This window comes from Danio rerio, chromosome 16 (genome assembly GCF_049306965.1).
Source record: "Danio rerio strain Tuebingen ecotype United States chromosome 16, GRCz12tu, whole genome shotgun sequence".
Classification (NCBI taxonomy): Eukaryota; Metazoa; Chordata; class Actinopteri; order Cypriniformes; family Danionidae; genus Danio; species Danio rerio.
The window spans coordinates 58,646,220-58,672,742 of NC_133191.1; the positions used below are offsets into that span (position 1 = coordinate 58,646,220).

Genomic DNA, 26,523 nt, shown 5'->3' on the forward strand with positions numbered 1-26,523 from the left:
AATTAAAAGCTATCACCATATCAATGATAATATGAAAAAGACAGATACCGATGTATCAGCTACCTATAATAATCAGCCAATATTGGATTAATTTAAAGCTATCTGCGAAAACTATAAAAAAGTAGAAACCGATTTATTGGCTAATGTTGGATCACCTTTAAGATATCTGCATATTTGCAATTATATGAAAAAGGGAGATATTGAGGAATCAGCTACCAATATTTATTAGCCAATATTGGATGTAAAGCTATTGAAAATATTTTGAAAAAGGCAGATACTGATATATATAGTCTACCAATTTGTATCGACCGATATTTCATAAATTTAAAGCTATCAGCTTATCTGTAATAACATGAAAAAGGCAGATACTGATGTACCGTCTACCAATATTTATCGGCTGATACTAGATCCATTTAAAGCTATCTGCAATAACGCAAAAAAAGTGAGATATCGATGTTTTGTTAACCAATACTTATCACCCCATATTATATTAATTTAAAACTATCTGAAATTATTTGAAAAAAAACACAAGAAAAGAAAATGACTGCATTTTTGTGATTTTTTTTTTCTGGTGCAGCAAAATTGATAATTTACATACACATAATTTACTCCACTAGCTCTATATTTGTTAAGTTTATAAATTAAATATGGTATATTATCTATCAAATACATGTTACTGTTGTTAAAAGAAATATTAAATAGCAAAAATCACCTTTGAAGATTGTGATATTGTAATATTTTATCTTAACTTGTGCCTCTTAAAATATTGCATACAGTATCAAGATGTTATTGTAACAGGAGTTCAGTTTTGAAATATTGAGTTCTTTTTAAACGGGTGTTTCTTACATTATTTTTCATTACATTTTTTACAAATGTTATTGAAGAAAAGAGTATTATCTTATTTTATAGTTTTTTTTTTTATGAAAATAAAAATGTTTTACACAATTGTGATCTTCTTTCTAAGCCAAAACATCTTGATTCTCATTTTCATGCAGGTCTACTTAATGCAATTTACCAGTATTGGTATCGTCTAAAGTTTGCTTTTTTTGTCAAAAACACTATCAGTCCACCAATAACTCATGCATTTGCCTCAATGCATGCATTAAAAAAAAGGTGTAGCATTTTTTTTCACTTAATGTGAAATGCACTCAGGGTAGCACGGTGGACCAGTGGTTAGCACTGTGGCCGAGTCCCTCGGTCAGTTGGTCTTTCTGTGTGGAGTTTGCATGTTCTCCCATGTTGGTGAGGGTTTTCTCCTAGTGCTCCGGTTTCCCCCACAGTCCAAACTAAATTAGCCAGTGTGTGTGTGAATGTGAGAGAGAGTCTATGGGTGTTTTCCAGTACTGGGTTGCGGCTGAAAGGGCATCCGCTGTTAAAAACATATGCTGGAATAGTTGGCTGTAGCAAACCCTGATGAATAAAGGACTAAGCTAAAGGAAAATGAATGAATTAATGAATGAATGAAATGCAATTGCAATATGCAAATTGTGAGCAGTTGTGTGGAGCTGAACAAGTGGAGTGGTGATGAACAAAAGACTAGACATCACATTGTAAATGGTTACACATCTGGACTGAACACTCAGGAAAGATCATTGGAAACACATCTTCATAGGTGGACACAGTTGATTAGTGGAGCACAGCAGAATTTTACTGATTGGGTTTCTGGTTGTTTATTGATTTTGGTTTTATTGTGTGAGTAAATTATGTGAAGCTTTAAGTGCAGTGGACTGCAGACTTGTTTAAAGGGGTTGGTATGTCATGCTATGTTGTGTTATGTTGTGTTGTGTTTTTGTTTTATGTTTTGTAAAATAGTTTCATTATGCTGTAGAAGAAAATGTTCTTTAACTACAAACTCAACAAGCACACCTGAAACCATCTTCATCCTCCTGCTAATGTAGATGTTGGACTGAAGCAGCTGATATTCATTTACACTGAGCCTTCCTCAGAGGCTTGATGAAGAACTACTGAGAGATTATAGCTGCTGTCTGGGCTTTCACTGCTGAACTACACCTCCCTTTCGTCATGTGTTCAATACTGTTTCCCTGTGTCATCTCATTTCATTACGCAGAACTTCATTTGTAAACGAAATAGTTTGTTTTCTTTGCATAAATGGATTTCTTTGGTTGTTATCAACATCTGGTGAAAATTTCAAGTCAACAGCACCTTTAGAAATATGCTTTCTGAGAAAAATGGTGACGTGTTCAATACTTATTTCCTTATTTATATATATTTATTTATCAACCACAATGAATGGACTATTTATATTTACATTTTAAACCCAGCGGAAACCTTGATGCCAAAACATGTTAAGAATGCAAAACGATTTGATGTCAATTGGCTACTTTTATTTTGAAGCCACATCAAAATGGCTTCAAACAATTGAATGTTAGATCAGATGTTAGATGTCAATTTGATGTTGTTTTGACATAAAGATAGTTTACTTGCATTGTAAGGGATACAAAATCCAGTTAGTAATTGAAGCTTTCAATAAATAGAGCATTTCTTATATTATAATACTTTTTGTGTTGTTATTTTGGTGGTCAAAAGGGCATTGGTGAATGAATGTCAAATGGACATCAGTATTTTGCCATCAAATTGATTATTGTTTTTAAAAAAAAACTCAGTTTATTTAGAACTTCAGGGCAAAAATTATGCCAATGCGAAATAAACAGTAAAGAAACAATAGACATTTTATTTCAACCCAGGCTCATTCTGGAACCGTAGCCCTGCTGATGTTTCTGAAGACCGCAAAATACGTCCTGGGAGGTATGCATTTGTGCAGTTTTTGATTTCGCGAATTCGCTTTTTCGCATCTCGAATGCCTCTCGCGAGTGGCATTCGCATAGCGCTGTTCTTGCGTAAAGCCACCAGAGGCCGATGTCGAGCAACCATCTGTCCGACTCAATGACTGAACGATTGACTGGGCAGCCGGCCAATCAGCCGACCTCCTTCCCTAAACCCAAGCAACGATTTACAAAAGCCGTCCAGAAAGAAAAAAAAACCTTTGTCTGATTTTGACTCGTGTTTTCTCGCCCAGTTATGAACTCATTTACTTTATTTTTTGGATTATGTTTTTTATCTTACCTGATTTCTGGAACCGCTCTTCCCTGGACTCGAAGCCGGTCATCACGGCCGGCTTCCTTCCGGGCCTCTGCTCCGCCGACATAACACGACAAGCTAACCGGACAAACCGGTTGCGGCGGGAAAACCCTCCACACGGAGGTGAGCCGTCACCCGGCGAGCGCAAAGAGGAGCGGCGTCACACTACCCAGTAGCGTTCGCTTGAAAAAACGAAATGCAGCCACACATAACTCCGGCCATGTAAATCGCAGTCTGCAGAAACGTCTGCTGGGCTACGTTTTCAGAATGAGTTTGGGTTGTTTTATTTCATCCATACAATATACAGTTGAAGTCAGAATTATTCGCCCCCTCCAAAGTTTTTTCTTCTTATTAAATTTTTTTCCAGAGGATGTTTAACAGAGCAAGGGAATTTTCACAGTGAGTCTGATAATATTTTTTTCTTCTGGAGAAAGTCTTATTTGTTTTACAGGGCTCGAAATTGCGACCATTTTGGTCGCATATGCGCCCGAAAATGAATCTATGCGACCTCATAATATATCTGGGCGCATTAGTGCGACTGCAGATAATGGTTGTAGTGCGACCTGTTTTGATTTTTTGTAAAAACATGCTGAATCGCTCTTCCCTGCCGCTATATTGGTTCATATTAGCTGTCAATCACTCAAGGTATTCCGCTGTCAGATGACAGGGAAGGAGCTTTTATGACCACGGGAAATGCAAACGGCAGAAGAGTAAAAACTTAAAGCACACAGGTTTGCAAACCCCACCTAAAATTGAGGTGCAGATGAGAGCGATCATGACACGTCACGTGGTGAATAATGATCCACCAGCTGAGATCAATAGAGTACGCGCTTCATGGAGAAGGCGCCCGAATCTCCATGCGTTGCATTCACTGCGTGTTCAGCGCAAATGTCCGCTAAAAGTCAAATCTAATACTGTACATATCATTGCCAAAGAAGCTCGCCTTTACTAAATTTACACTGAAACTGCGTCTCATAACAAACAGCGGTATTCCGCCGGTGGTCATCGCAAGAATCTTGCTCTGCCTGCTCATAAATTGGGTCGGCTGACTCGCCAGCTTTTCCACTAACACAGAAAAATAAAGATCATCTCAGACTGAACATTAAAATTGACACAAACTGAAACCAAATCTTTTAAAGAGTGATAGAAGTGAGACTTTACTTTCTTTCTTTTGTCTATTCTTTTTTGAGGTGTATATTATTTTTATTTTTTTATTTGTTTACTGATGACTGCTTTGCAGCTTTCATCATTGAATTGAATGATTTATTATAATCTTTTGGTTGTTTTGTAGCAGAAATATTATTTATTAAATTGACATGCATATAAAAACAGCAGTACAAAATCAATATCTCTTACTGCAATGCTTCATTTTTGTTTGATGCAAACTATACAATTATTTTTCATGAAGTAACAGACTTTTTATAGCAGATAACCTACATTCATGCACATTCAAGGCAGTATCATAATGAGAAATGTAATTCATTTTTACTATTATTGTCATTTTCATCATCATTAATATTCTATAATTATTAGACATTCATTTTGGAATTATTGCACACAAATATCAATGTCTTCACAGCATTAGTTAGATAGTTTTTTCTGGTTTTTGTCAGTCCTATTGATGTTGTTTTAAAATACAATAAATCCCTTAAAAAGCAATTTGCAGCGGTGCTCAATCATTTTTGGTGGATGCTCCTAAATTTTTTCTGGTGCTCCTAAATTTATTTTGGTGATCCTAAATATTTGAAGTTGGGAGCACCGGTGCTACCAAGTAAAAAAGTTAATTTCGAGCCCTGTTTTATTTTGGCTAGAATAAAAGTAGTTTTTAATTTTTTAAAAAAACATTTTAAGGACAATATTATTAGCCCCTTTAATTTATATATTTTTTTCTCGATAATCTACAGAAAAAAACATTATTACGCAATAACTTGCCTAATTACCCAAACCTGCCTAGTTAATCTAATTACCCTATTCAAGCCTTTAAATGTCACTTGAAGCTGTATAGAAGTGTCTTGAAGAATATCAAGTCTAATATTAATTACTGTCATCATGACAAAGAGAAAATAAATCAGTTATTAGAAAATATTTAATAAAAACTATTATGATTAGAAATGTGTTAAGAAATCTGCTCTCCGTTAAACAGAAATTGGGAAAAAAAATAAACGGGGTCAAATAATTCAGGGGGGCTAATAATTCTGACTTCAACTGTACATAATCTTATTGTACAGCTTTAGCTGAAACTTTGTATTATCATCCGCTTAATTTTACATTTCACCTGGGCAGTGAGTTTTTAAAAGAACCATGTTTACTTCTAAAGTGTTCATATGAATACCTTAACACAGTATAAAGCTCCACCTCCGTGACCTCTGAATCCTCTGAATTAGCATGCTATAATAAAGCTTTTCTATGCATTAAATAAGTTTGCCCTGTGAGCTGATGAAAGATCATCACAGATTCTTATATGCAGTGAAGAGCCTTCAAGTTGACTGTGTGTGTGTGTGTGTTTTTTAATAGTTTCAATAATAGACTTTTAAATTAAAATTCAAGACTCGTTTGTGGTTTCCTTCAATAAAGCTCCTGCAGTTAAAGAAATATATTATTTTTTATAAATATATATTTTTAAAAATATTATTTTTAAAAATATATATAATATATATTTTTTTATAAATAGGCTCATTTTACAGCTCTTCTAGAGTAGGATGCTAAATAGTCAATATTGTTGTTGACTGTTATGATAGCAATATTTTTTACGATATAACTAACTTTAAAAAATAAGTTTTTATCAGCAATTTAATTTTACTTCAGCTTAGTCCCTTTATTCAGCATGAGTGGCCACAGCAGAATGAACCGGCAACTTAAACTTAAAGCATATGCTTTACACAGCAGATCCCCTTCCAGCTGGAACCCAGCACTGGGCAAACACCCATACACACTCATTCACACACACACACACACACTCATACACTACGGCCAATTTAGTTAATCAATTCCCCTATAGCGCTTGTGTTTGGACTGTGGTGGAAACCCACGCCAACACGGGGCGAACATGCAAACTCCACACAGCAACGCCAACTGACCCAGCCGAGACTCGAACCAGCAAACCTTCTTGCTGAGAGGCCACAGTGCTAACCAGTGAGTGACCGTGTTGCCTTATCGAGTTTTGAACTGAGAGGGTGTGTCTGAGCCTCGTACATTATCAGGAAGACACTTCCAGAGTTTAGGAGCCATATATGAGAAGGCTCGACCTCCTTTAGTGGACTTCTGGGTATTCTGGGTACTACCAGAAGCCCTGAGTTTTGAGACTTTAAAGAGCGGGTTGGATTGTAGTGAGACAGAATTAGGCATGGGATGATAACCGGTTTCAAGGTTTATAGAGGTTTGGAAAAGTCAAAGTTTTAAAACCGCTGAAATGTTCTGTAATACAGTTCCTACAGTATATGCAATTTACATTTGTATGTGTTTTTACAACTGTTTTATTTGGTTTTTCAATAAGTTAATGATTTTAATTATTTAGCCTGACATGTTTACCGTTCCAAAATATTTGCTATAAAAGTTTTAAAAGTTGTTGACATTTAAAAAGATAATATGTTAGAGCAGTGATCACAATACCATGATATTTGTATCCAAGGTTTTCACACTGTCAGAATCTTATACCAGCTCTTGCCTAGACAGTAGGGTGGTCAGATACACCGTTTATATAATTGTTTTATTGTTCGTTCTTAGGTTGGCAGAGGATCTTCATCATGCCTGTCCTGAACGTGACAGAAGAGCTGACCATCACTGCGTCTCCGTCCTCCGCGGTGTTTTTGTCTCTCCATCAGTCGAACTGCTCTGTGTCTCCATCTCCGTCCTCTCCGCCGTATAACTTCTATGCCGTGCTGCTGGTGCTGCTGATCTTCTGTGTGGTGTTCGGTAACGTGTTGGTGTGTGTGGCGGTGTCCCGAGAGAAAGCGCTCCAGACCACCACCAATTACCTCATCGTGTCCCTGGCTGTGTCTGACCTGCTGCTGGCCACATTGGTGATGCCCTGGGGCGTCTATCTGGAGGTCAGTAAACATGCAGGCTGCACATTTACTGCTGCAATCCTGATAGGCACACAGGAACATAGGAAATCTAAATTTTTTCCCATATTCCAAGTTCTTTTCAGCTCATTGGAAATGCTTGTCTCGGTATACATTTTCGCGAAACGTGGGTGTCTTTCAGAGCATATTGCAGATGACAAGTCCACTAGAGGGCGCTGTGTACATTTTTGCGAGACTTTAAATATCTTAAGTAGTACATATTTTACTACGTAAAATATTTGGGCATATGTGAACTACAGAATTGTGCTTGTTTCTGTGCCAAAACAGTTGATCAAAGATTCCCTCAGCTCGGTTTCCTCCTGGTGCTCCAATCCAAACACATGCGCTATAGGGGAATTGCATGAACCGAATTGGCCGTTGTGTATGAGTGTGTGTGTAAATGAGTGTATGCGTGTTTCCCAGTACTGGGTTGCAGCTGCAAGGGTATCCACTGTGTAAAACATATGCTGTAATAGTTGGCGGTTCTTTCCACTGTAGCGACTTCTGGTAAATCAGAGACTAAGCCGAAGGAAAATGAATGAATGAACGATTGTTGAATATGAAAGTGAAAGTGTCTATATATATATATAATTACAAGCCTTAACCTTTCAAATTTCTCATCATCATAAATTAAGTGCAGTTTATTTATAAACTAATGTCGAGAGGATCACGTGCTTATGAGTTGCTTGCAGCTGGTCCCGCATTATCCATGATTCACCAATCAGATGATTCCCAAGACACTATAAATCCCCTCAGTTCCATATCACAGCCATCTTCAATTGAAGAATCCCCCCTTCCACCCCTACTCCTCCTCCTTTCCTAGATGAGTAACACAGTGGCCCAGTGGTTGGCCCAGTTGCTCATCAACAACACATGACCAGCAACGCGTTGATAATAACAAATAATCAGATTACAAACAACCGTTATGTTTATAGGTGTTGTAAAATGTGCGGGTCCTTCAACGGGACTGGGCTGCGGTTTGGGGTGTGTGTGTGAGACAGAGAGAGAGAGAGAGAGAAAAGAGGAGCGGTTTTTAAACAATGAGACCATTTTCTGTGATGTTCCCTCTTTGGTGACTTATTTGTTGTACCACACTGAAAGTAATAAATATTTTGGACCAAGTTACATGTGTCCTCTTTCATTCACCAGCTGCAACGATAAGAGTTCTCCCCTGATGAATCTCCCCTGATATCTCTAACACAACAAAGAGACAGAGCAGGAAAGGTTTACACATGTAATATTTTTCCTGAGGCGATTTAAAGCAAAATACACAATGACTCTTAATCAAGCACATCTACAATGTTAAGGAACATGTTTACTTACTGAGTTATTAACGCACAGCAATCCCACGTAAAGAAAGGACGGACTTTGAAGGAATAAACAGTGTGAGGAGAGCTCCATAGTGCACTGGACAAGTCTGAACATGTCCGCCCACGCGAGCGCAGCACGCAGGTTTGTACAATTACCTAATTTATCGGCTTAAATATATCGGCCTAATTATGACATCGAAACGATAATCTTAAAAATAGCATTTAGCGGCCGATACCGATATGGGCGCCGATATATCGTGCATCCCTAGTAAGTAGTTATCTCTTAAGAGCAATCACTATTTGTTCATTAGCTACTACAGTAGGGGAGTTCTCCAGATCTATCTGAGCTCAAACTCCTCTCTCGCCCTGCAATGAGAGGGAGCCCCGGGCTCGAGGATCTTATGAGCTCAGGGCTCTCTCCCGGGACAGCATGCCAAACACGCTTTATAAACAGTCATCAGCTAAGTGTGAACTCTTGAAAATAAGGACGTATAACAGCTTAGCAGAATCCCGGAAAATAAATCAAACTCTGACCAATGTGTGGAGAGTTTACTGGCACATAACTTGTTTTAATAATTTTACAATATATGTATATGGTTTGGTGCATTTGGTTGTGTGTTTCAGATGAGCAATCCACTAGAGGGCACTGTGTAAATTTATGCAAATGTGAAATTAAATTTCTAACGAGCCTGTGTTGACTTTTTCAGTTGAAAATGTTTGTTCATTAAATGTAAGTTTTACAATTAAAAAGCATGTCTCGTTAATAGAACATATTAAATGTGTATAGTTAAAACACAATGAATAACATAATTCAAGAAAGCTTTTATCATTACAGCCCTATGATCAGATTTCTTTAATTAATTCCAGTTTTATTTCCATTTTCATGGTAAAATCAAATGTTAGTTATATATATATATATATTTAATTTAATTAAATTACCAAACTCAGATAAAATGTAATTTGTCTGTGAGTGTGTTGAGTGTTGCATAAGTGTGTGTGTTTGTGCAGGTTGTTGGTGAGTGGAGGTTCAGCAGGATTCACTGTGATGTTCTGCTAACGCTGGATGTGATGATGTGCACCGCCAGCATCCTCAACCTGTGCGCCATCAGCATCGACAGGTGAAACCAGACTTCATACACAGTTTTACTACTACAGTTCCATGACTACAGGTTTTATGACCTGGAACCCTGCGATACACTCATTCTTTCAGATGCAATCAATCAATCCTCCCTTTCTCATAGGATGTGTCTGATTATCATGTCATTGATTTGGTTCAATTTGATATTTCGGTGCATTGGGCTAATAATGACCAATACTTAATTAGGGCTAATAATTCTGACTGTATCTTCAAAACCTTGTAGGAATGGGTTTTAACCACAGCGGTTAGAACTGTAGTTCTGCCGAACGACTAAAAAGTTACCAGTATTGATGGTAAAAAAAACAGTACATTTCTAGTCAAACTATTAATCTGCAATCTAATGCCAAAAACGGAAATAAGGGCAGTATTAATAGCTTAAAACGTGAGAGAGCGTTGATGTTATGTGATTGTATTGCATTGCAATATGGAGCAATTAAATGTTGATGTTAAATCAAAAGTAATTCACAAATACTTGAAAATGAGATGATTTAATGACAATAATTCTCTTTGGTTACAACTGAATTAATTACAAAATAACTGTATTAAATGATAAAATACGAAGTGATAAAACACATGATGTAAATTGTACCCAGCTTAAATGTAAAATTAAATTTACCAGAGGTAGAAGGAGAGACACAGGAGAGGGAGAGACAAATGGCTCGTTTCCACTGACTGGTACAGTACTGTACGGTTTGGGTCGATACGGATCACCTTTATCAGGCTTGCGTTTCCACTACCAAGGGTACCCTTTTGGTGGGCGTGGTGTATGACAAAGTTTCAGTCGACGTCATTTTCGCTCGAGAAAATGTCTACAATAAAGCTGCACAGGTCGCTCACATATCATATGAAAAGCACTTCTCACAAAATAGATGCTTTATGCACATAAATACATGTGTTTAAATGTTTATTACTAACTTTTCTATAAACAGGAGTTGATTATAACTGCAGATCAATGATGGTGCAAAATAGGCTACTGTAACGTCTGTAATTATATTAATTAAATAAATAAATGAACATATATGAACACATACAGACCCTTACATTCTCTGATATGTTACCAACTACAGAAGAACTACACAAAGCAGACATTTCGTCGTTAATTAGGTTCAAAACAACACAAAGTATAGCCTATAGTCAGTGAAAACCTCTCATCAGTGTCTGTAATCTTCAGCAGCACATGAAGCCTCTGTTAGAGAGTCATTCCATCATTCCCAGTTCATATTAGTCCAAAAGGTGATAATAAAGATTAAAACAAGGCAGTTTGTTCACGTTTGCTGAAGAAATAACGTGCTCCTTGGCTTCGCCTTTTTTCTGCGCCCCACTCTCGCGTTTGTCCTTTTCTTTCTGAATATGTCACTCTCGTTTGTCGGCTTCTCACAGGATCAGGTTTCCAAAAGCTTGTCAATAATCAAGTGCATGTTATTATTATCAGCTCAAGAAGTTTGTTATTGTAGATAGAGACACGCGGCGAAAGCAAGGAAGAAAGCGAAACCACTCGGGCTTCAGACTGGCTCGTAAAAAACTACGCGGCACAGGGTGATTCTGCTCTTCTCCAAGGCTTTGTGGCTGTTTATCATGACGACGACAGGGTTTGTTTGCAGGATCGACCATGGCTGCATATGTATTTATAATTCCGCTGTAATCCCTTGCTGTGTATTTCAAACATGGCGGGTCTTTTGTTTACATTCTGGCTTGTTGCATCTACGAATGACGTATCTCTGTAAACCAATAGCGTTCAGCTGCGCGTGTAGCTCCACCTTTTGGGACCCTTTCTGCAGTTATAACCCTTTTGAAAGGGTCCCGAAAAAGTGGTTTGGTACGGTTCGGTTCGGTACGCCTTTTGACAGTGGAAACGGCCATAAAAGCGTACCAAACCAAACCGTACCGTACCACTCAGTGGAAACGGGCCAAAAGAGAGCCGGCCCAGAAGTTAGCCTGGTTTCAGTAGAGTCAGAGAAGATAGACTCGAGGGGAGGAGAGGAGCAGACCAGTAAAAGAGGCAGAGCAGAGTTTACCACATATTTTGTATCTTTCTTGACCATGTGACTAAGGCCCTGTTTACACTAATGCGTTTTCGTTTTAAAACGCATGAGTTTTGCTACGGTTACGCCATCCGTCCACACTACGCCGGAGTTCTCGAGCGCCGAAAACGGAGCGTTTTGAAAACACTGGAGAGCCGGTTTTCATTCTGAAGCGCTGCTGCTCCGTCTCAGTGTTAATGAGGAAAAACTGAGACATCTGAAAACGGAGGTGGGACTGCTGAGATTCACTACCTGATTGGGGCTTTTGTGTCATTGCGTATCCTTCCCTTATTCGTAAAGTCCCTATCACATGTCTTTAACGCTACCGGAAACAACTGTACTGGAAACAACAACACGGGCACAGAAATGGGAGCGTTGTTTGCACTATTGTCTGTTTTAGGCGCCATTGTGCAGTTATTTATTTGTTACATTTTGTAACATCTCGACCTCGTCGTCTGTCCACAAAAATACCTCTCTTGCTTTCTTTGCCATTGCGTTTAATGTTCAACCGGCGTTTGTTGACTAACAATAACCAAATGCCGAGCGAGACGCATGCTTTCTGTTTATACTAGAACGCGCATGCCCAGAGTACGCGAATGGTCATGTGATATGAAACGGTTCTATCATGGATAGAACCTTGAAACCGGTTATCGTCCCATGCCTATTTCATATGTTAATTTTTGGGATATGCTCACAGAATAGTGTTGAGTGTTCGTAAGCTTATAAGATACAGTACGTATTTATCGGTAATCCCAGTCATCTGCATGACCATGTCAGCAGTTTCCTGATCAGTTTTGCCTCAGTGTTTGTTTGCAGCTTCGCTTGACCTGAATTAATCTTCGGGTTTAAACGCACTCCAGGCTATTACAAGCCGAGGAGATCATGAATTATAAATCCTGCCGTTTGTTACAGTCGCTTTTACGCTTGCGGGTGAGTTTTAGCAAATGCTGCTCCTCATTAAAGCGGAGCTGGGAAATTGGAAGTGGCCATTAAAATCTGCGTACATGAATAAGTCATACAGAAATGAGACAGACGTACAGCGCTTCGCTTATAATTATTTCTGATCATTATATAAGCGTTAAGCATCATTACTGTAGCTGAAAGCGCAGCAAAGAGAAGCACAGATCACTTTCTAACTTTCAGTGAATTCTATACACATTTAAAATGAAATTATGCTTATATTTATACTGAAAGGTGCGAGTTTTTAATTATTCACAGTATTTATGCATTTAAATCAAATCAGGAAATGACACTTTTGAACTTTTCTATTTATTTTTTATTTTATTTTTATTAAAACTAGGGCAGCTCAGTGGTTAGCACTGTGGCCTCACAGCAAGAAGGTCGCTGGTTTGAGTCCCGGCTGGGTCTGTTGGCGTTTCTGTGTGGACTTTGCATGTTCTCCCCATGTTGTAGTGGGTTTCCTCCGGGTGCTCTGGTTTCCCCCACAGTCCAAACACATGCGCTATAGGGGGATTGATGGACTAAATTGGCTGCAGTGTATGAGAGTGTGTGTATAAATGAGTGTGTATGGGTGTTTCCCAGTTCTGGGTTGCAGCTGTTAGGGCATTTGCTGTGTAAAACATATGTTTGAATAGTTGGTGATTCATTCAACTGTGGCGACGTCTGAAATAGAGATTAAGCCAAAAGAAAATGAATAAATAAACAAAACTGTAAACTAACTGTGTAAGTGACTAAATAAGTCGACATGTGATTTTATATACAGTCTTTAACTTAAACTTTATTATATTAAAGCATATAAAATGGAAGTGTCTGCTTTAATGTTTCAAACAACTTTGGTGAATAAATTTGAAAAGCAATTAAACTCAATATATGTGTGAAATAATGTTCATTGTATGATATAATTATATCAGTGCATCACTGCAAATTATGCAAATTATTAGGAACATGCTAATTATTCTGTGCTGTACTTATTAAAATATATCACAGATTAAAGGTGCTGTTTGTAAGCTTTCAACTCTTTTAAAGCATAAATAATGCCATAATATGTTTGCAGATACTTCAGAAACTAAGTGAACACTCTTGTTTATCTGAAAAACAATGCTGAAGTCAGATATTCTGCTTTGAAAATGTGCGTTGCGTAGCTTAACGGCTGTCTTTGTTTTGGTCATTTAACCTGCCCAATGCCAGTTTAGCCAATTATATTACAGTACCCCAGGTTGCCTTCATGGAAAACAGCATATTTTATTTATATAGGAAGACTGTCAAAGTGTGCGTTTGTAACTGCGACCTCCGATGGACAGTAGCAGATTCTGAAATGAGAAGCAGATTCAGAGTTCCACATTGAGGTGGTTATTAATTAGCAAACAGGGTTACATTGTAACCCGTGTCCTAACAACATGCTATGTGAATAAATTTGCAGTGATGAGCAATTTGGCTGTTTGCACCAGACGAAACACGACAGAAATGTAAATACAGCCATACAGAAGCACAGAAAATGCACTCACTGCACTCCAATACAATGATAATATTAGGTATGTAATCTAATAAGAACTGGGAACTAACGAAGTACAAATACTTCGTTACTGTACTTGAGTAGTTGTTTCTTTTTATTTTGATTCTTACATTTTTACACAAATATCTGTACTTTCTACTTGTTAAATTCTTTAAAGCATGGTCATTACTTTCGTTTTCATGTGTTTGGTGGGGCGATCTAGATTATTTCTTATCATTGCACAATAATATGAGCGCCTGTTTGATGCAGTCAGTCTTGTTCCTCATTGCGCGCCGGCATTCTCAAGGCTATCGCGCACCGTACGTTTGGTAGTTTATGAAGATTACTATGAGAAAGGCGAGGATGACAACGCAGATGTGACAGGGAAAGTCGGCGAATTCACCATGACAGATGCTGCCCTCTTTCACGCTAATGAGACACCTTTTGCTCGATCGGATCACAGGTAAACAAGAGAAACACATTCCAATTTAAAAGCATGCCGTTTAAATGCTTAAGCCTTTTGCCCAGTTCCAATCATACTGCACGGTCTTTCCAGCCTGATCTCACGGGAAAACGTAAGTATTTTACGTTTTGTCAGTTTAGTGGCTAATTCAGTTGTACGAAATTAGAGTCGTACGAAATGGTATGATTTTAAAAAGGGACGTGGCACTTAACGCCACCCCTAGCCCCAGTCGTCATTGGGTGATGAGCAAATCGTACTAAATTGTACGAATTAGATTGTACGAATTCATACAAATTAGCCACTAAATGAAAAAGTTACGAATTGCCGTGAGATTGTGTTGGCCTTTCTCTGCTCTTTCATTCTAATACCAGTGAAATAAAGTGCTTTTTTTTGTAAAGATTTGTACATTTAGTACTAAAACAATCAAATACTTTATTAAAAACGTATGCATTGCGGTTTATTTCCTTTATTTCTGATAAGTTCATATTTCCTAATACAGAATTTATGCTGTTTTTCAGCTTTTATTGATTTTTCTATTGACTGTAGGCCTATACTGTTGTCTTCAATCAAATTTTTTAACAAATATTTTACAACTACAAAAGTAACTGTACTGTACTAATCTTGTTAAAACAGGTAAGCAAAGACTATAAAACAGTTCTCTTCCATTTTGATGGGCATATAAAGCTGAGTATCATCAGCATATAGGTTCACCCTAAGAGATCAGAACTAAACGAATATAAAACATTTGCTTAAATGTCAGCCCACAATCTTAAACGCTCAATCAAAATATTGTGATATAATGTGTCAAATGCTGCAGTCAAGTCTAGCGAAACTAGAAGTGCACATTTTCCTGAACAGATCTTTTAATACCGGTTGGTTTGTGCACGTCCTGTCTATGTAGTCCATGGAGAGATGTTAATATGTGGCTGTCAATCAAGTTGGTGGGCGGGGATACCGCACTCCTTCGTCACGTCATGGTCGGCCTCAAAATGAGAGGGATTTGGATCTTATTTTAACGTCAGGAAATTTAAAAAAAGAGACTTATTGTGTTTCTATCACTCCAATATGACCGTGGACACACACTACCTGCACACAGCTCTGTCCAAACAGCTTACAACAGAGGATTTTCATCATGGGTGTTCTGACTTTTAATCGTGTATAACACTTTTGACATTGTTTTGACGCTTGAAAACTTTTTCGTCCTTGAAGCGTGTATATGTTTCTACACACACACACACATATATATCTATATATGCATGTATTGGAGAACATTGACTCATCCTATACAAATCATTTTAAAATTTTCAGCCAATTCATCAGAGTCTAAACTGAAATTCTCTTCTTATTAATGTTCATTATTAATGGAGGTTTTGTCTGTGCGCGAGTCTCAGAAATGCCTCTTTGAGTTGCTTTCTGGAGGGTGTGTGTGTGTTTTAGACTGAATAGATCTGTGGTGTTGTAGTTTAAGGACGTGATTCTCTCTGCATTTCTCTCTCTCTCTTTTTCTCTCTCTCTCTCTCTCTCTCTCTCTTTTTTTTATTGCAATTTTAGACCACAGAACATACAAGGGCAATAACAACATTATATTAACATCCCATCAAATACAATATAAGAAGAAAATAAAAAAATACAGTTATTCAAAAAACTAAATTGAAGGCTTTAAAATAATCAACAGTTCTTTTCGCTTTGGTATTTTTTGTTTCTTTTATCGTGCATAGGTAATGACCATTTTCTATTTTAAAGTGAGTAAAATTAAGTTTTTTCACTGCCCATTTACATTCATGAATAAAAAATGTCCATATATAATGAGCAAATTAACAATATGCCACATTTTGAAGTCGACTGTATTCTCATAAAGAAATAAAACATCTTTGTCTTTGAATTCCAATGCAATATTTGTACTCTGCTTCACAAAAAAGAAAAGATCACACCAAAAAACTGTGTATTAATACAATCATAAAATAAATGAACAAAACTCTCTTCTTTATCGTTACAGAAAGCACTGTTTAAATCAATATCCTCTCTCTCTCTCTCTCTCCCTCCCTCTTTTTTATTGCTTTATTGGCATGACAAATGTTACAAATGTATTGCCAAAGCAGTTATAAAGTTTACATAAAAAGTAACACACATATATAATAAAAAAAAAAAAACAGTGCACACAGTAAATAGTAGTATTCATTCATTTTCTTGTCGGCTTAGTCCCTTTATTAATCTGTGGTCGCCACAGCGGAATGAACTGCCAACTTATCCAGCAAGTTTTTTGCTGTGAGGCGACAGCACTGCCTACTGCCTTGCCGTAAATAGTAGTAAAAAAAAAAAAAAAAAGGTTAAATATTAATATATAAAAATTTAATATAATTTTAACAATACATCATATTATTCAATATATCACACTAATATTCAATATATTATATTATTATTCAACATATCATATTATTCATACCAATCAATACAAAAATAGATCAGAATAAACTGTACATTTAACAATCAACGTTTTAGGATAAAACAGTAATAAAAACAATAATAATCATTATATTTACAATGATTCTCTCTCTCTTTCTCTCTCTCTCTCTCTCTCTCTCTCTCTCTGTGTGTGTGTATTATTTCCTGATGTCAGATTTAATGCTGTGTGTCAGATCAATAAGCGCTGTGTGTTTCTGCACTCTTGATTGATGTTATTGATGAGTAGATTGACAAACACACAGCCCATTGATCAGTGATTATGGTTGGTGTGTGTTTGTGTGCATGTGTGGGAGTGCTTGTGTGTGTGCACGCACCATATGTTTCTTTTTGTTTGTGTGTGTGTGGGGGGGGAGGGGGTTGGAGGGGGTGTTGTTATGTTTCTGTGCGTGCGTGTGTGTGTGTGTGTGTTATGTTTATCTTTCTGTGTGTTTGTGTGTGCCAAATGTGTCTTTTTTGTCTGTGCAAATGTGTGCCTGTGTGTGGGTGTGTCTGTCTGTTTGTGTGTCAAGTTTGTGTGTGCACTGTATGTTTCTTTTTGTCTGTGTGTGTGCATGTGTGTGTGTGTGTCTCTGTGTGTGTGCATGCGTGTGTGTGTGTGTGTGTGTTTCAATATGTGCATATGTCTATTTCAGTTAAAGCAGGGTGAATCAGCTTTCAGCTACTACACCCCCTGCTGCTGGAATCAGCTTCCAGAAATGATCAGATGTGCTCCAACATTAGGCACATTCACATCGAGACTGAACACACATCTGTTTAGCTGTGCCTTTACTGAATGAGCACTGTGCTTCGTCTGACAGATCGCACTATAATGTTTTTCTCTTCTCTTTCATTCTTTTATAACACATTTTACATCACTTTTATTGTTTTTTTTTTCTTATACTTGCTTCTTTTATTGCTGTTTATGTAAAGCACTTTGAATTGCCACTGTGTAGAAAATGTGCTATAGAAATAAATTGGCCTTGCCTGTGTGTGTGTGTTTGTCTGTGCTTGAATGTGTCTGTTTAGTTTTGTGTGTCAAATGTGTGTTTCAATGTTCTATATGTGTTTTTCTGTGTGTGTGTGTGTTTTTGTTTTTACATGCCTATAGGGACCTGAATGCACACAGGCTCATGGGGACTTAAATTGAGTCCCCCACTGGTAAACATGTCTATAAATCACACAGAATGGATGAAGAAAGTATTTAGATGATGTAAAAGTGCAGATTATTTGCTGTGAGGGTGGAGTTTGGGGTTGGTTTGGGGGAGAGGAGAGAATATTGAGTCTGTGCAGTAGAAACATTGATTGTGTGTGTGTGTGTGTGTGTGTGTGTGTGTGTGTGTGTGTGTGTGTGTGTGTGTGTGTGTGTGTGTGTGTGTGTGTGCAGGTACACAGCGGTGGCCATGCCGCTGCTCTACAACACACGCTACAGCTCCAGGAGACGCGTCGCTCTGATGATCGCTGTCGTCTGGTTTCTGTCCTTCGCCATCTCCTGCCCACTGCTGTTCGGCCTCAACAACACTGGTACACACACACACACACACATAGCCGACCTTTCTTATGAGCAAACTAAGTGGCTGCTGAGGGCCCCTGCTGTTACTAGGGGGCCCCCACAACCTGCTAGTGGTGCGAGCCGCTTTTCTTTGCTGAAATCATTTTATTTGATTTTACAAATTTCCTTCATTGTCAGTGCTTTAGTACTTAAATATTTATACATTTTCAATGAAAAGAAAAAAAAATCATGACTTTATCAAAGTTGAAATAATAATATAAGTCATGTGATTTACAGTAAGCTAGCTCCATCTCATTTCTCAAATGTGTTCTTTGTTCTCGCGGTCGGAGTTTGTTCTTCTAAGGAAACCTGCAAGACCAACCGGTCACCACGAACGCGAGCCCAATGAAACTAAACTAACGTTCTTTTCCAGGTGTAGAAAAACTGAGGGAGAAAATGACGACGAGAAGATAATTTCAGCATCGCTTTTAAGTACTAATGGTGATGTTAAAGACGTAGGGCTCTATCATACACCCAGCACAATGTAGCGCAAGGCGCGACGCAATTGTTATTTGCTAGTTTCAACGCAAGAGTCGTTTTGACGTTTTGCACCACGCTGTTTAAATAGCAAATGCATTTGCGTTTATATGTGCGCCCATAGGCAGCACATTGAACACATTTCATAAGTGGTCAGAAACTTGTAAATAACTCATGAAAGAATAAAGTTAAAACCAAGCACACCATTGTTTTTCTTGTGAAATTCCCAATAAGTTTGATGTGTCACATGACCCTCGTCCTATTGAAAAAGCAAAAGTTGAATCCAAGATGGCCGACTTAAAAATGGCCACCATGGCCACCACCCATCTTGAAAAGTTTGCCCCTCACATATATTCAAGAGTTCACACTTAGCTGATGATTGATAATACAGCTAATTTGGCGTGCTGTCCCGGGATAGAGCCCTGAGCTTATAAGATCCTCGAGCCCTGGGCTCCCTCCCGTTGCAAGGCGAGAGGGGAGTTTGAGCTCAGGTAGATCTCGATGACTCCCCCTCCCCCAGATATGGATGCTGAAGGTGTGCTCAGAGTTTAGCTAAACTATTTTGGATTAATTGTTTAGGGTGCTTGTTTTTGAACTGTGGGAGAAAACCAGAGGACCCGGGGAAAACCCACGTGACCACCGGTAGAATGAGCAAACTCCGCACAGAAATGCTGTCTGGTTTGGAAAGGAATTAAACCAGGGGCATTCTTGCTGTGAGGCAACAGCGCTAATCGCTGGCCACCGTGACGCCCGTTAGAAAGGAGGGAAAGTAGGGTTGGGTGGGTGGGGGGGTTCTTTGAGACGAAGATATTGAGATGAGAAAAGTCTGGTTATTTATAGCGAGTTAAGGATCGTCTGATAGGATAATCAGTTATCAGCTAAAGTTGGAACAGCTGTGAACAATCATAAGCACGTGATCCTCTCGAAATTTGTTTATAAATAAACTTTACCTAATGTGCCGCAAACAGGACGTTAATATCACCAACCATTCCCATTTTATTGAGGTGTATCCATATAAATGCCCCACCCTGTACATTTTATTACTCAGTAATGCATTTTCACTTTTGTCTAATTATTGCTCGCTGTCTTTCATTGCAGATATTTTACTTTTGGAATTGATTAAAACAAACAAAAAACTCAATCTAGAACCTTTTAAAAAATCTTCAGTCTGTTTGGCAAGTTAATCAAGCATGTTTTAAACACTCTAGATCAGTGGTCCCCAGCCCCCGGGCCGCGAACCGGTACCGGTTTGTGGATCAATCAGTACCGGGCCGCACAAGAATTAATTATCTTTAAGTTGGCAGATAAAGTAGCTGCATTTAAAGCCAAACTGGATTTGTGGGGACGGCGCGTGAACAGAGGCATATTGGACTTGCATGATATGTGTGTGTGCTGGCGCTCACGGGCTGTTTCACGGGCACACGCAAAGCTTGAAGGTAAACAAACAACGGCTTATCATAAGCATTTTATCGATAATTATTTACATGGTTGGCATTAAGATAAACATATAAATGTTATCTGACTAACTTCCAGCAGCTAAATGTGTCTGGAAAAATATTCAAGGCTTTTATTCTCATAAACCGCGCGGACGTGAATGCGTCTGACTGTTCTGATTGGCTAAAGCCGGCGTCTCACGTCAGCACGTTCTAGACGTGCACGCGCTCTTTCCAGCAATCTTCCTTCTGCATTCACACAGCGCAGCATTCCGGCAAATTACCGGTAATGTTACAACTACTCTTTCCGGAAAATAGCCAGAACGAATTTACCGGTATTTTAAAAAAGGCCCTGGTCACAAATACACACCTTTTAGGAAATTTGCCGGTAATTTACCGGAAAGATCTGTATGTGTGAAAGGGGCTTTTGTCTGCCATTACCCCCAGATGGGACCATCTCGTTGCAAAGAAACAAGCTCAGGGCTCCCACTGATTTAGCGTTACGGACAGTTTTTGATATTATAATATGTCATATTATTGGAGCAGTGTGTTAATAAAGTTATTACTTCCTAATGTTATAATAGCATTGTAATGTTGGAGCAATGTGCTAATAAAGCTCCATTTGAGTACACAGGGGATTCACGTTTATTATTATTATTATTGTTATTATTTCAAAGCCCCCCATCAACCCCCTGCCACCTCCTCTCCTCCATTTAGGGCAAGGTAGGGCCCCAAAATTATTCTGCTTAGGGCCCCCAAATATGCAGGGCCAACCCTGGGTGGTGGCTGGGGGGGTCGGTCTGTCAGTCAGTCAGTTAAGGCTGATTTATACTTCTGCGTCAATCGCACACGTATGCTACAGCGCAGCCTACGCGTTAAAGCATAGCCCTCGCTGACATGTACCTCTCAAAAAATGTAACTACACGACTTATCAATGCGTAGCGCAAGCTCTGTGATCGGTCAGCTGGAAATCACTGACGAGCCTGTGCAGGACCGAGAGCCGCTCGAGTCCGATGGAGCGAGTGTTTACAAGTGTCGACTGTTTACAAGGAGCTCCGGATGGAGACTGTTACTTTATGTTTACCTTATGCTTAAAGTTGTTGCATGTCTGCCAGTTCCTGCCTCAAAAGGAGCGAGTCTGGATTAGCGAAAACAAAAACTAGCTCTTGTGATGTATTTTGCTCTTTCCAGAAATGTATATAGGGCTACGTATTCAGAATGAGCCTGGGTTGACATTTTGCGCATTGCAGTCGCAGATAGTTCTGACAGAAAAAAATCCTTTTAACATAGAAATTATAGCACATCACATGTAGTGTAGGACACGGAGTCATAAAGCAGCACATCGAGCTTTGTAAATGAATGTTCTGTCCTCTTTGCAAGCACGTTGTTGCATAAACAGGACTCTTGAATTTTGAGCGATCGGCTGCTTTTGTGAAGGTAAAAGCAGCGTCAGCCTTGACTCAATGGTTGAAACTCTGATATTGTGTTAGATTGTTGGATGATCTGTGAAGGTCCCTGAAATGCAGACACACGTGAGCTCAACTTCACATCATCATGAACACAAACACTTCAAACTTCAAGACAAAAACGCCGATTAAACGTGCCGGTTCTCAACTTTGCTTTCGATACACGTGATGGTAATAATAAATAAATTCAGAGAGAATTACTTTTAGACCTTGACAAACTGAGCTGCACTGCAACAAAAAGGTTCTCTTACTTTGGGTTTTTGTAATGTTTCTAGTCCAAATATCTTACAATTCTGAAATCAAGAAGCTTTTTCTAGACAAGCAAAACCTGTTGTCTTGTTTTCAGTAATAATGAGTCAAAATTAAGTCAGTTTTTCCCTTAAACAAGCTAAGAAATCTGCTAATGGAGTAAACCAAATAATATTACATCAAATATTACATCAATAATATTATACCAAATATTACATCAATAATATTACACCAAATAATATTACATCAAATATTACATCAATAATATTATACCAAATATTACATCAATAATATTACATCAAATATTACATCAATAATATTATACCAAATATTACATCAAATATTACATCAATAATATTATACCAAATATTACATCAATAATATTACATCAAATATTACATCAATAATATTACATCAAATATTACATCAAAAATATTACATCACATATTACATCAATAATATTATACCAAATATTACATCAATAATATTACATCAAATATTACATCAATAATATTACATCAAATATTACATCAATAATATTATACCAAATATTACTTCAATAATATTACATCAAATATTACATCAATAATATTATACCAAATATTACTTCAATAATATTACATCAAATATTACATCAATAATATTATACCAAATATTACATCAATAATATTACATCAAATATTACATCAATAATATTATACCAAATATTACATCAAATATTACATCAATAATATTACATCAAATATTACATCAATAATATTACATCAAATATTACATCAAAAATATTACATCACATATTACATCAATAATATTATACCAAATATTACATCAATAATATTACATCAAATATTACATCAATAATATTATACCAAATATTACATCAATAATATTACATCAAATATTACATCAATAATATTATACCAAATATTACATCAAATATTACATCAAATATTACATCAATAATATTACATCAAATATTACATCAATAATATTACATCAAATATTACATCAATAATATTACATCACATATTACATCAATAATATTACATCAAATATTACATCAATAATATTATACCAAATATTACATCAATAATATTACATCAAATATTACATCAATAATATTATACCAAATATTACATCAAATATTACATCAATAATATTACATCAATAATATTACATCAAATATTACATCAATAATATTACATCAAATATTACATCAATAATATTATACCAAATATTACATCAATAATATTACATCAAATATTACATCAATAATATTATACCAAATATTACATCAATAATATTACATCAAATATTACATCAATAATATTATACCAAATATTACATCAAATATTACATCAAATATTACATCAATAGTATTACATCAAATAATATTACATCAAAAATATTCCATCAATAATATTCCATCAATAATATTTCATCAATAATATTACATTAAATATTACATCAATAATATTACACCAAATAATATTACATTAAATATTACACCAATAATATTACATTAAATATTACATCAATAATATTACATCAATAATATTACATCAAATATTACATCAATAATATTACATCAAATATTACATCAATAATATTATACCAAATATTACATCAATAATATTACATCAAATATTACATCAATAATATTATACCAAATATTACATCAATAATATTACATCAAATATTACATCAATAATATTATACCAAATATTACATCAAATATTACATCAAATATTACATCAATAGTATTACATCAAATAATATTACATCAAAAATATTCCATCAATAATATTCCATCAATAATATTTCATCAATAATATTACATTAAATATTACATCAATAATATTACACCAAATAATATTACATTAAATATTACACCAATAATATTACATTAAATATTACATCAATAATATTACATCAATAATATTACATCAAATATTACATCAATAACTTTACACCAAATAATATTACATCAAATATTACATCAATAACATTACACCAAATAATATTACATCAAATATTACATCAAATATTACATCAATAACATTACACCAAATAATATTACATCAAATATTACATCAAATATTACATCAATAACATTACACCAAATAATATTACATCAAATATTACATCAATAATATTATACCAAATATTACATCAATAATATTACATCAAATATTACATCAATAATATTATACCAAATATTACATCAATAATATTACATCAAATATTACATCAATAATATTATACCAAATATTACATCAATAATATTACATCAAATATTACATAAATAATATTATACCAAATATTACATCAAATATTACATCAAATATTACATCAATAGTATTACATCAAATAATATTACATCAATAATATTATACCAAATATTACATCAATAATATTACATCAAATATTACATCAATAATATTACATCAAATATTACATCAATAATATTATACCAAATATTACTTCAATAATATTACATCAAATATTACATCAATAATATTATACCAAATATTACTTCAATAATATTACATCAAATATTACATCAATAATATTATACCAAATATTACATCAATAATATTACATCAAATATTACATCAATAATATTATACCAAATATTACATCAAATATTACATCAATAATATTACATCAAATATTACATCAATAATATTACATCAAATATTACATCAAAAATATTACATCACATATTACATCAATAATATTATACCAAATATTACATCAATAATATTACATCAAATATTACATCAATAATATTATACCAAATATTACATCAATAATATTACATCAAATATTACATCAATAATATTATACCAAATATTACATCAAATATTACATCAAATATTACATCAATAATATTACATCAAATATTACATCAATAATATTACATCAAATATTACATCAATAATATTACATCACATATTACATCAATAATATTACATCAAATATTACATCAATAATATTATACCAAATATTACATCAATAATATTACATCAAATATTACATCAATAATATTATACCAAATATTACATCAAATATTACATCAATAATATTACATCAATAATATTACATCAAATATTACATCAATAATATTACATCAAATATTACATCAATAATATTATACCAAATATTACATCAATAATATTACATCAAATATTACATCAATAATATTATACCAAATATTACATCAATAATATTACATCAAATATTACATCAATAATATTATACCAAATATTACATCAAATATTACATCAAATATTACATCAATAGTATTACATCAAATAATATTACATCAAAAATATTCCATCAATAATATTCCATCAATAATATTTCATCAATAATATTACATTAAATATTACATCAATAATATTACACCAAATAATATTACATTAAATATTACACCAATAATATTACATTAAATATTACATCAATAATATTACATCAATAATATTACATCAAATATTACATCAATAATATTACATCAAATATTACATCAATAATATTATACCAAATATTACATCAATAATATTACATCAAATATTACATCAATAATATTATACCAAATATTACATCAATAATATTACATCAAATATTACATCAATAATATTATACCAAATATTACATCAAATATTACATCAATAATATTATACCAAATATTACATCAATAATATTACATCAAATATTACATCAATAATATTACATCAAATATTACATCTAAAATATTACATCACATATTACATCAATAATATTATACCAAATATTACATCAATAATATTACATCAAATATTACATCAATAATATTACATCAAATATTACATCAATAATATTATACCAAATATTACTTCAATAATATTACATCAAATATTACATCAATAATATTATACCAAATATTACTTCAATAATATTACATCAAATATTACATCAATAATATTATACCAAATATTACATCAATAATATTACATCAAATATTACATCAATAATATTATACCAAATATTACATCAAATATTACATCAATAATATTACATCAAATATTACATCAATAATATTACATCAAATATTACATCAAAAATATTACATCACATATTACATCAATAATATTATACCAAATATTACATCAATAATATTACATCAAATATTACATCAATAATATTATACCAAATATTACATCAATAATATTACATCAAATATTACATCAATAATATTATACCAAATATTACATCAAATATTACATCAAATATTACATCAATAATATTACATCAAATATTACATCAATAATATTACATCAAATATTACATCAATAATATTACATCACATATTACATCAATA

General features: G+C 34.9%; 1 protein-coding gene across 2 annotated transcripts in view; it reads left to right on the forward strand.

Annotated features, from left to right (window-relative positions):
* Window positions 1–26,523, forward strand: part of drd2l (dopamine receptor D2 like) — a 49,462-nt gene that overhangs the window by 10,627 nt on the left and 12,312 nt on the right. The window contains exons 3-5 of one of the 2 annotated variants that reach the window (XM_068213911.2): window positions 6,823–7,145; window positions 9,479–9,588; window positions 18,371–18,507. In XM_068213911.2, the coding sequence (XP_068070012.2) occupies window positions 6,823–7,145; window positions 9,479–9,588; window positions 18,371–18,507 (570 nt within the window). 2 annotated transcript variants of the gene reach the window in all.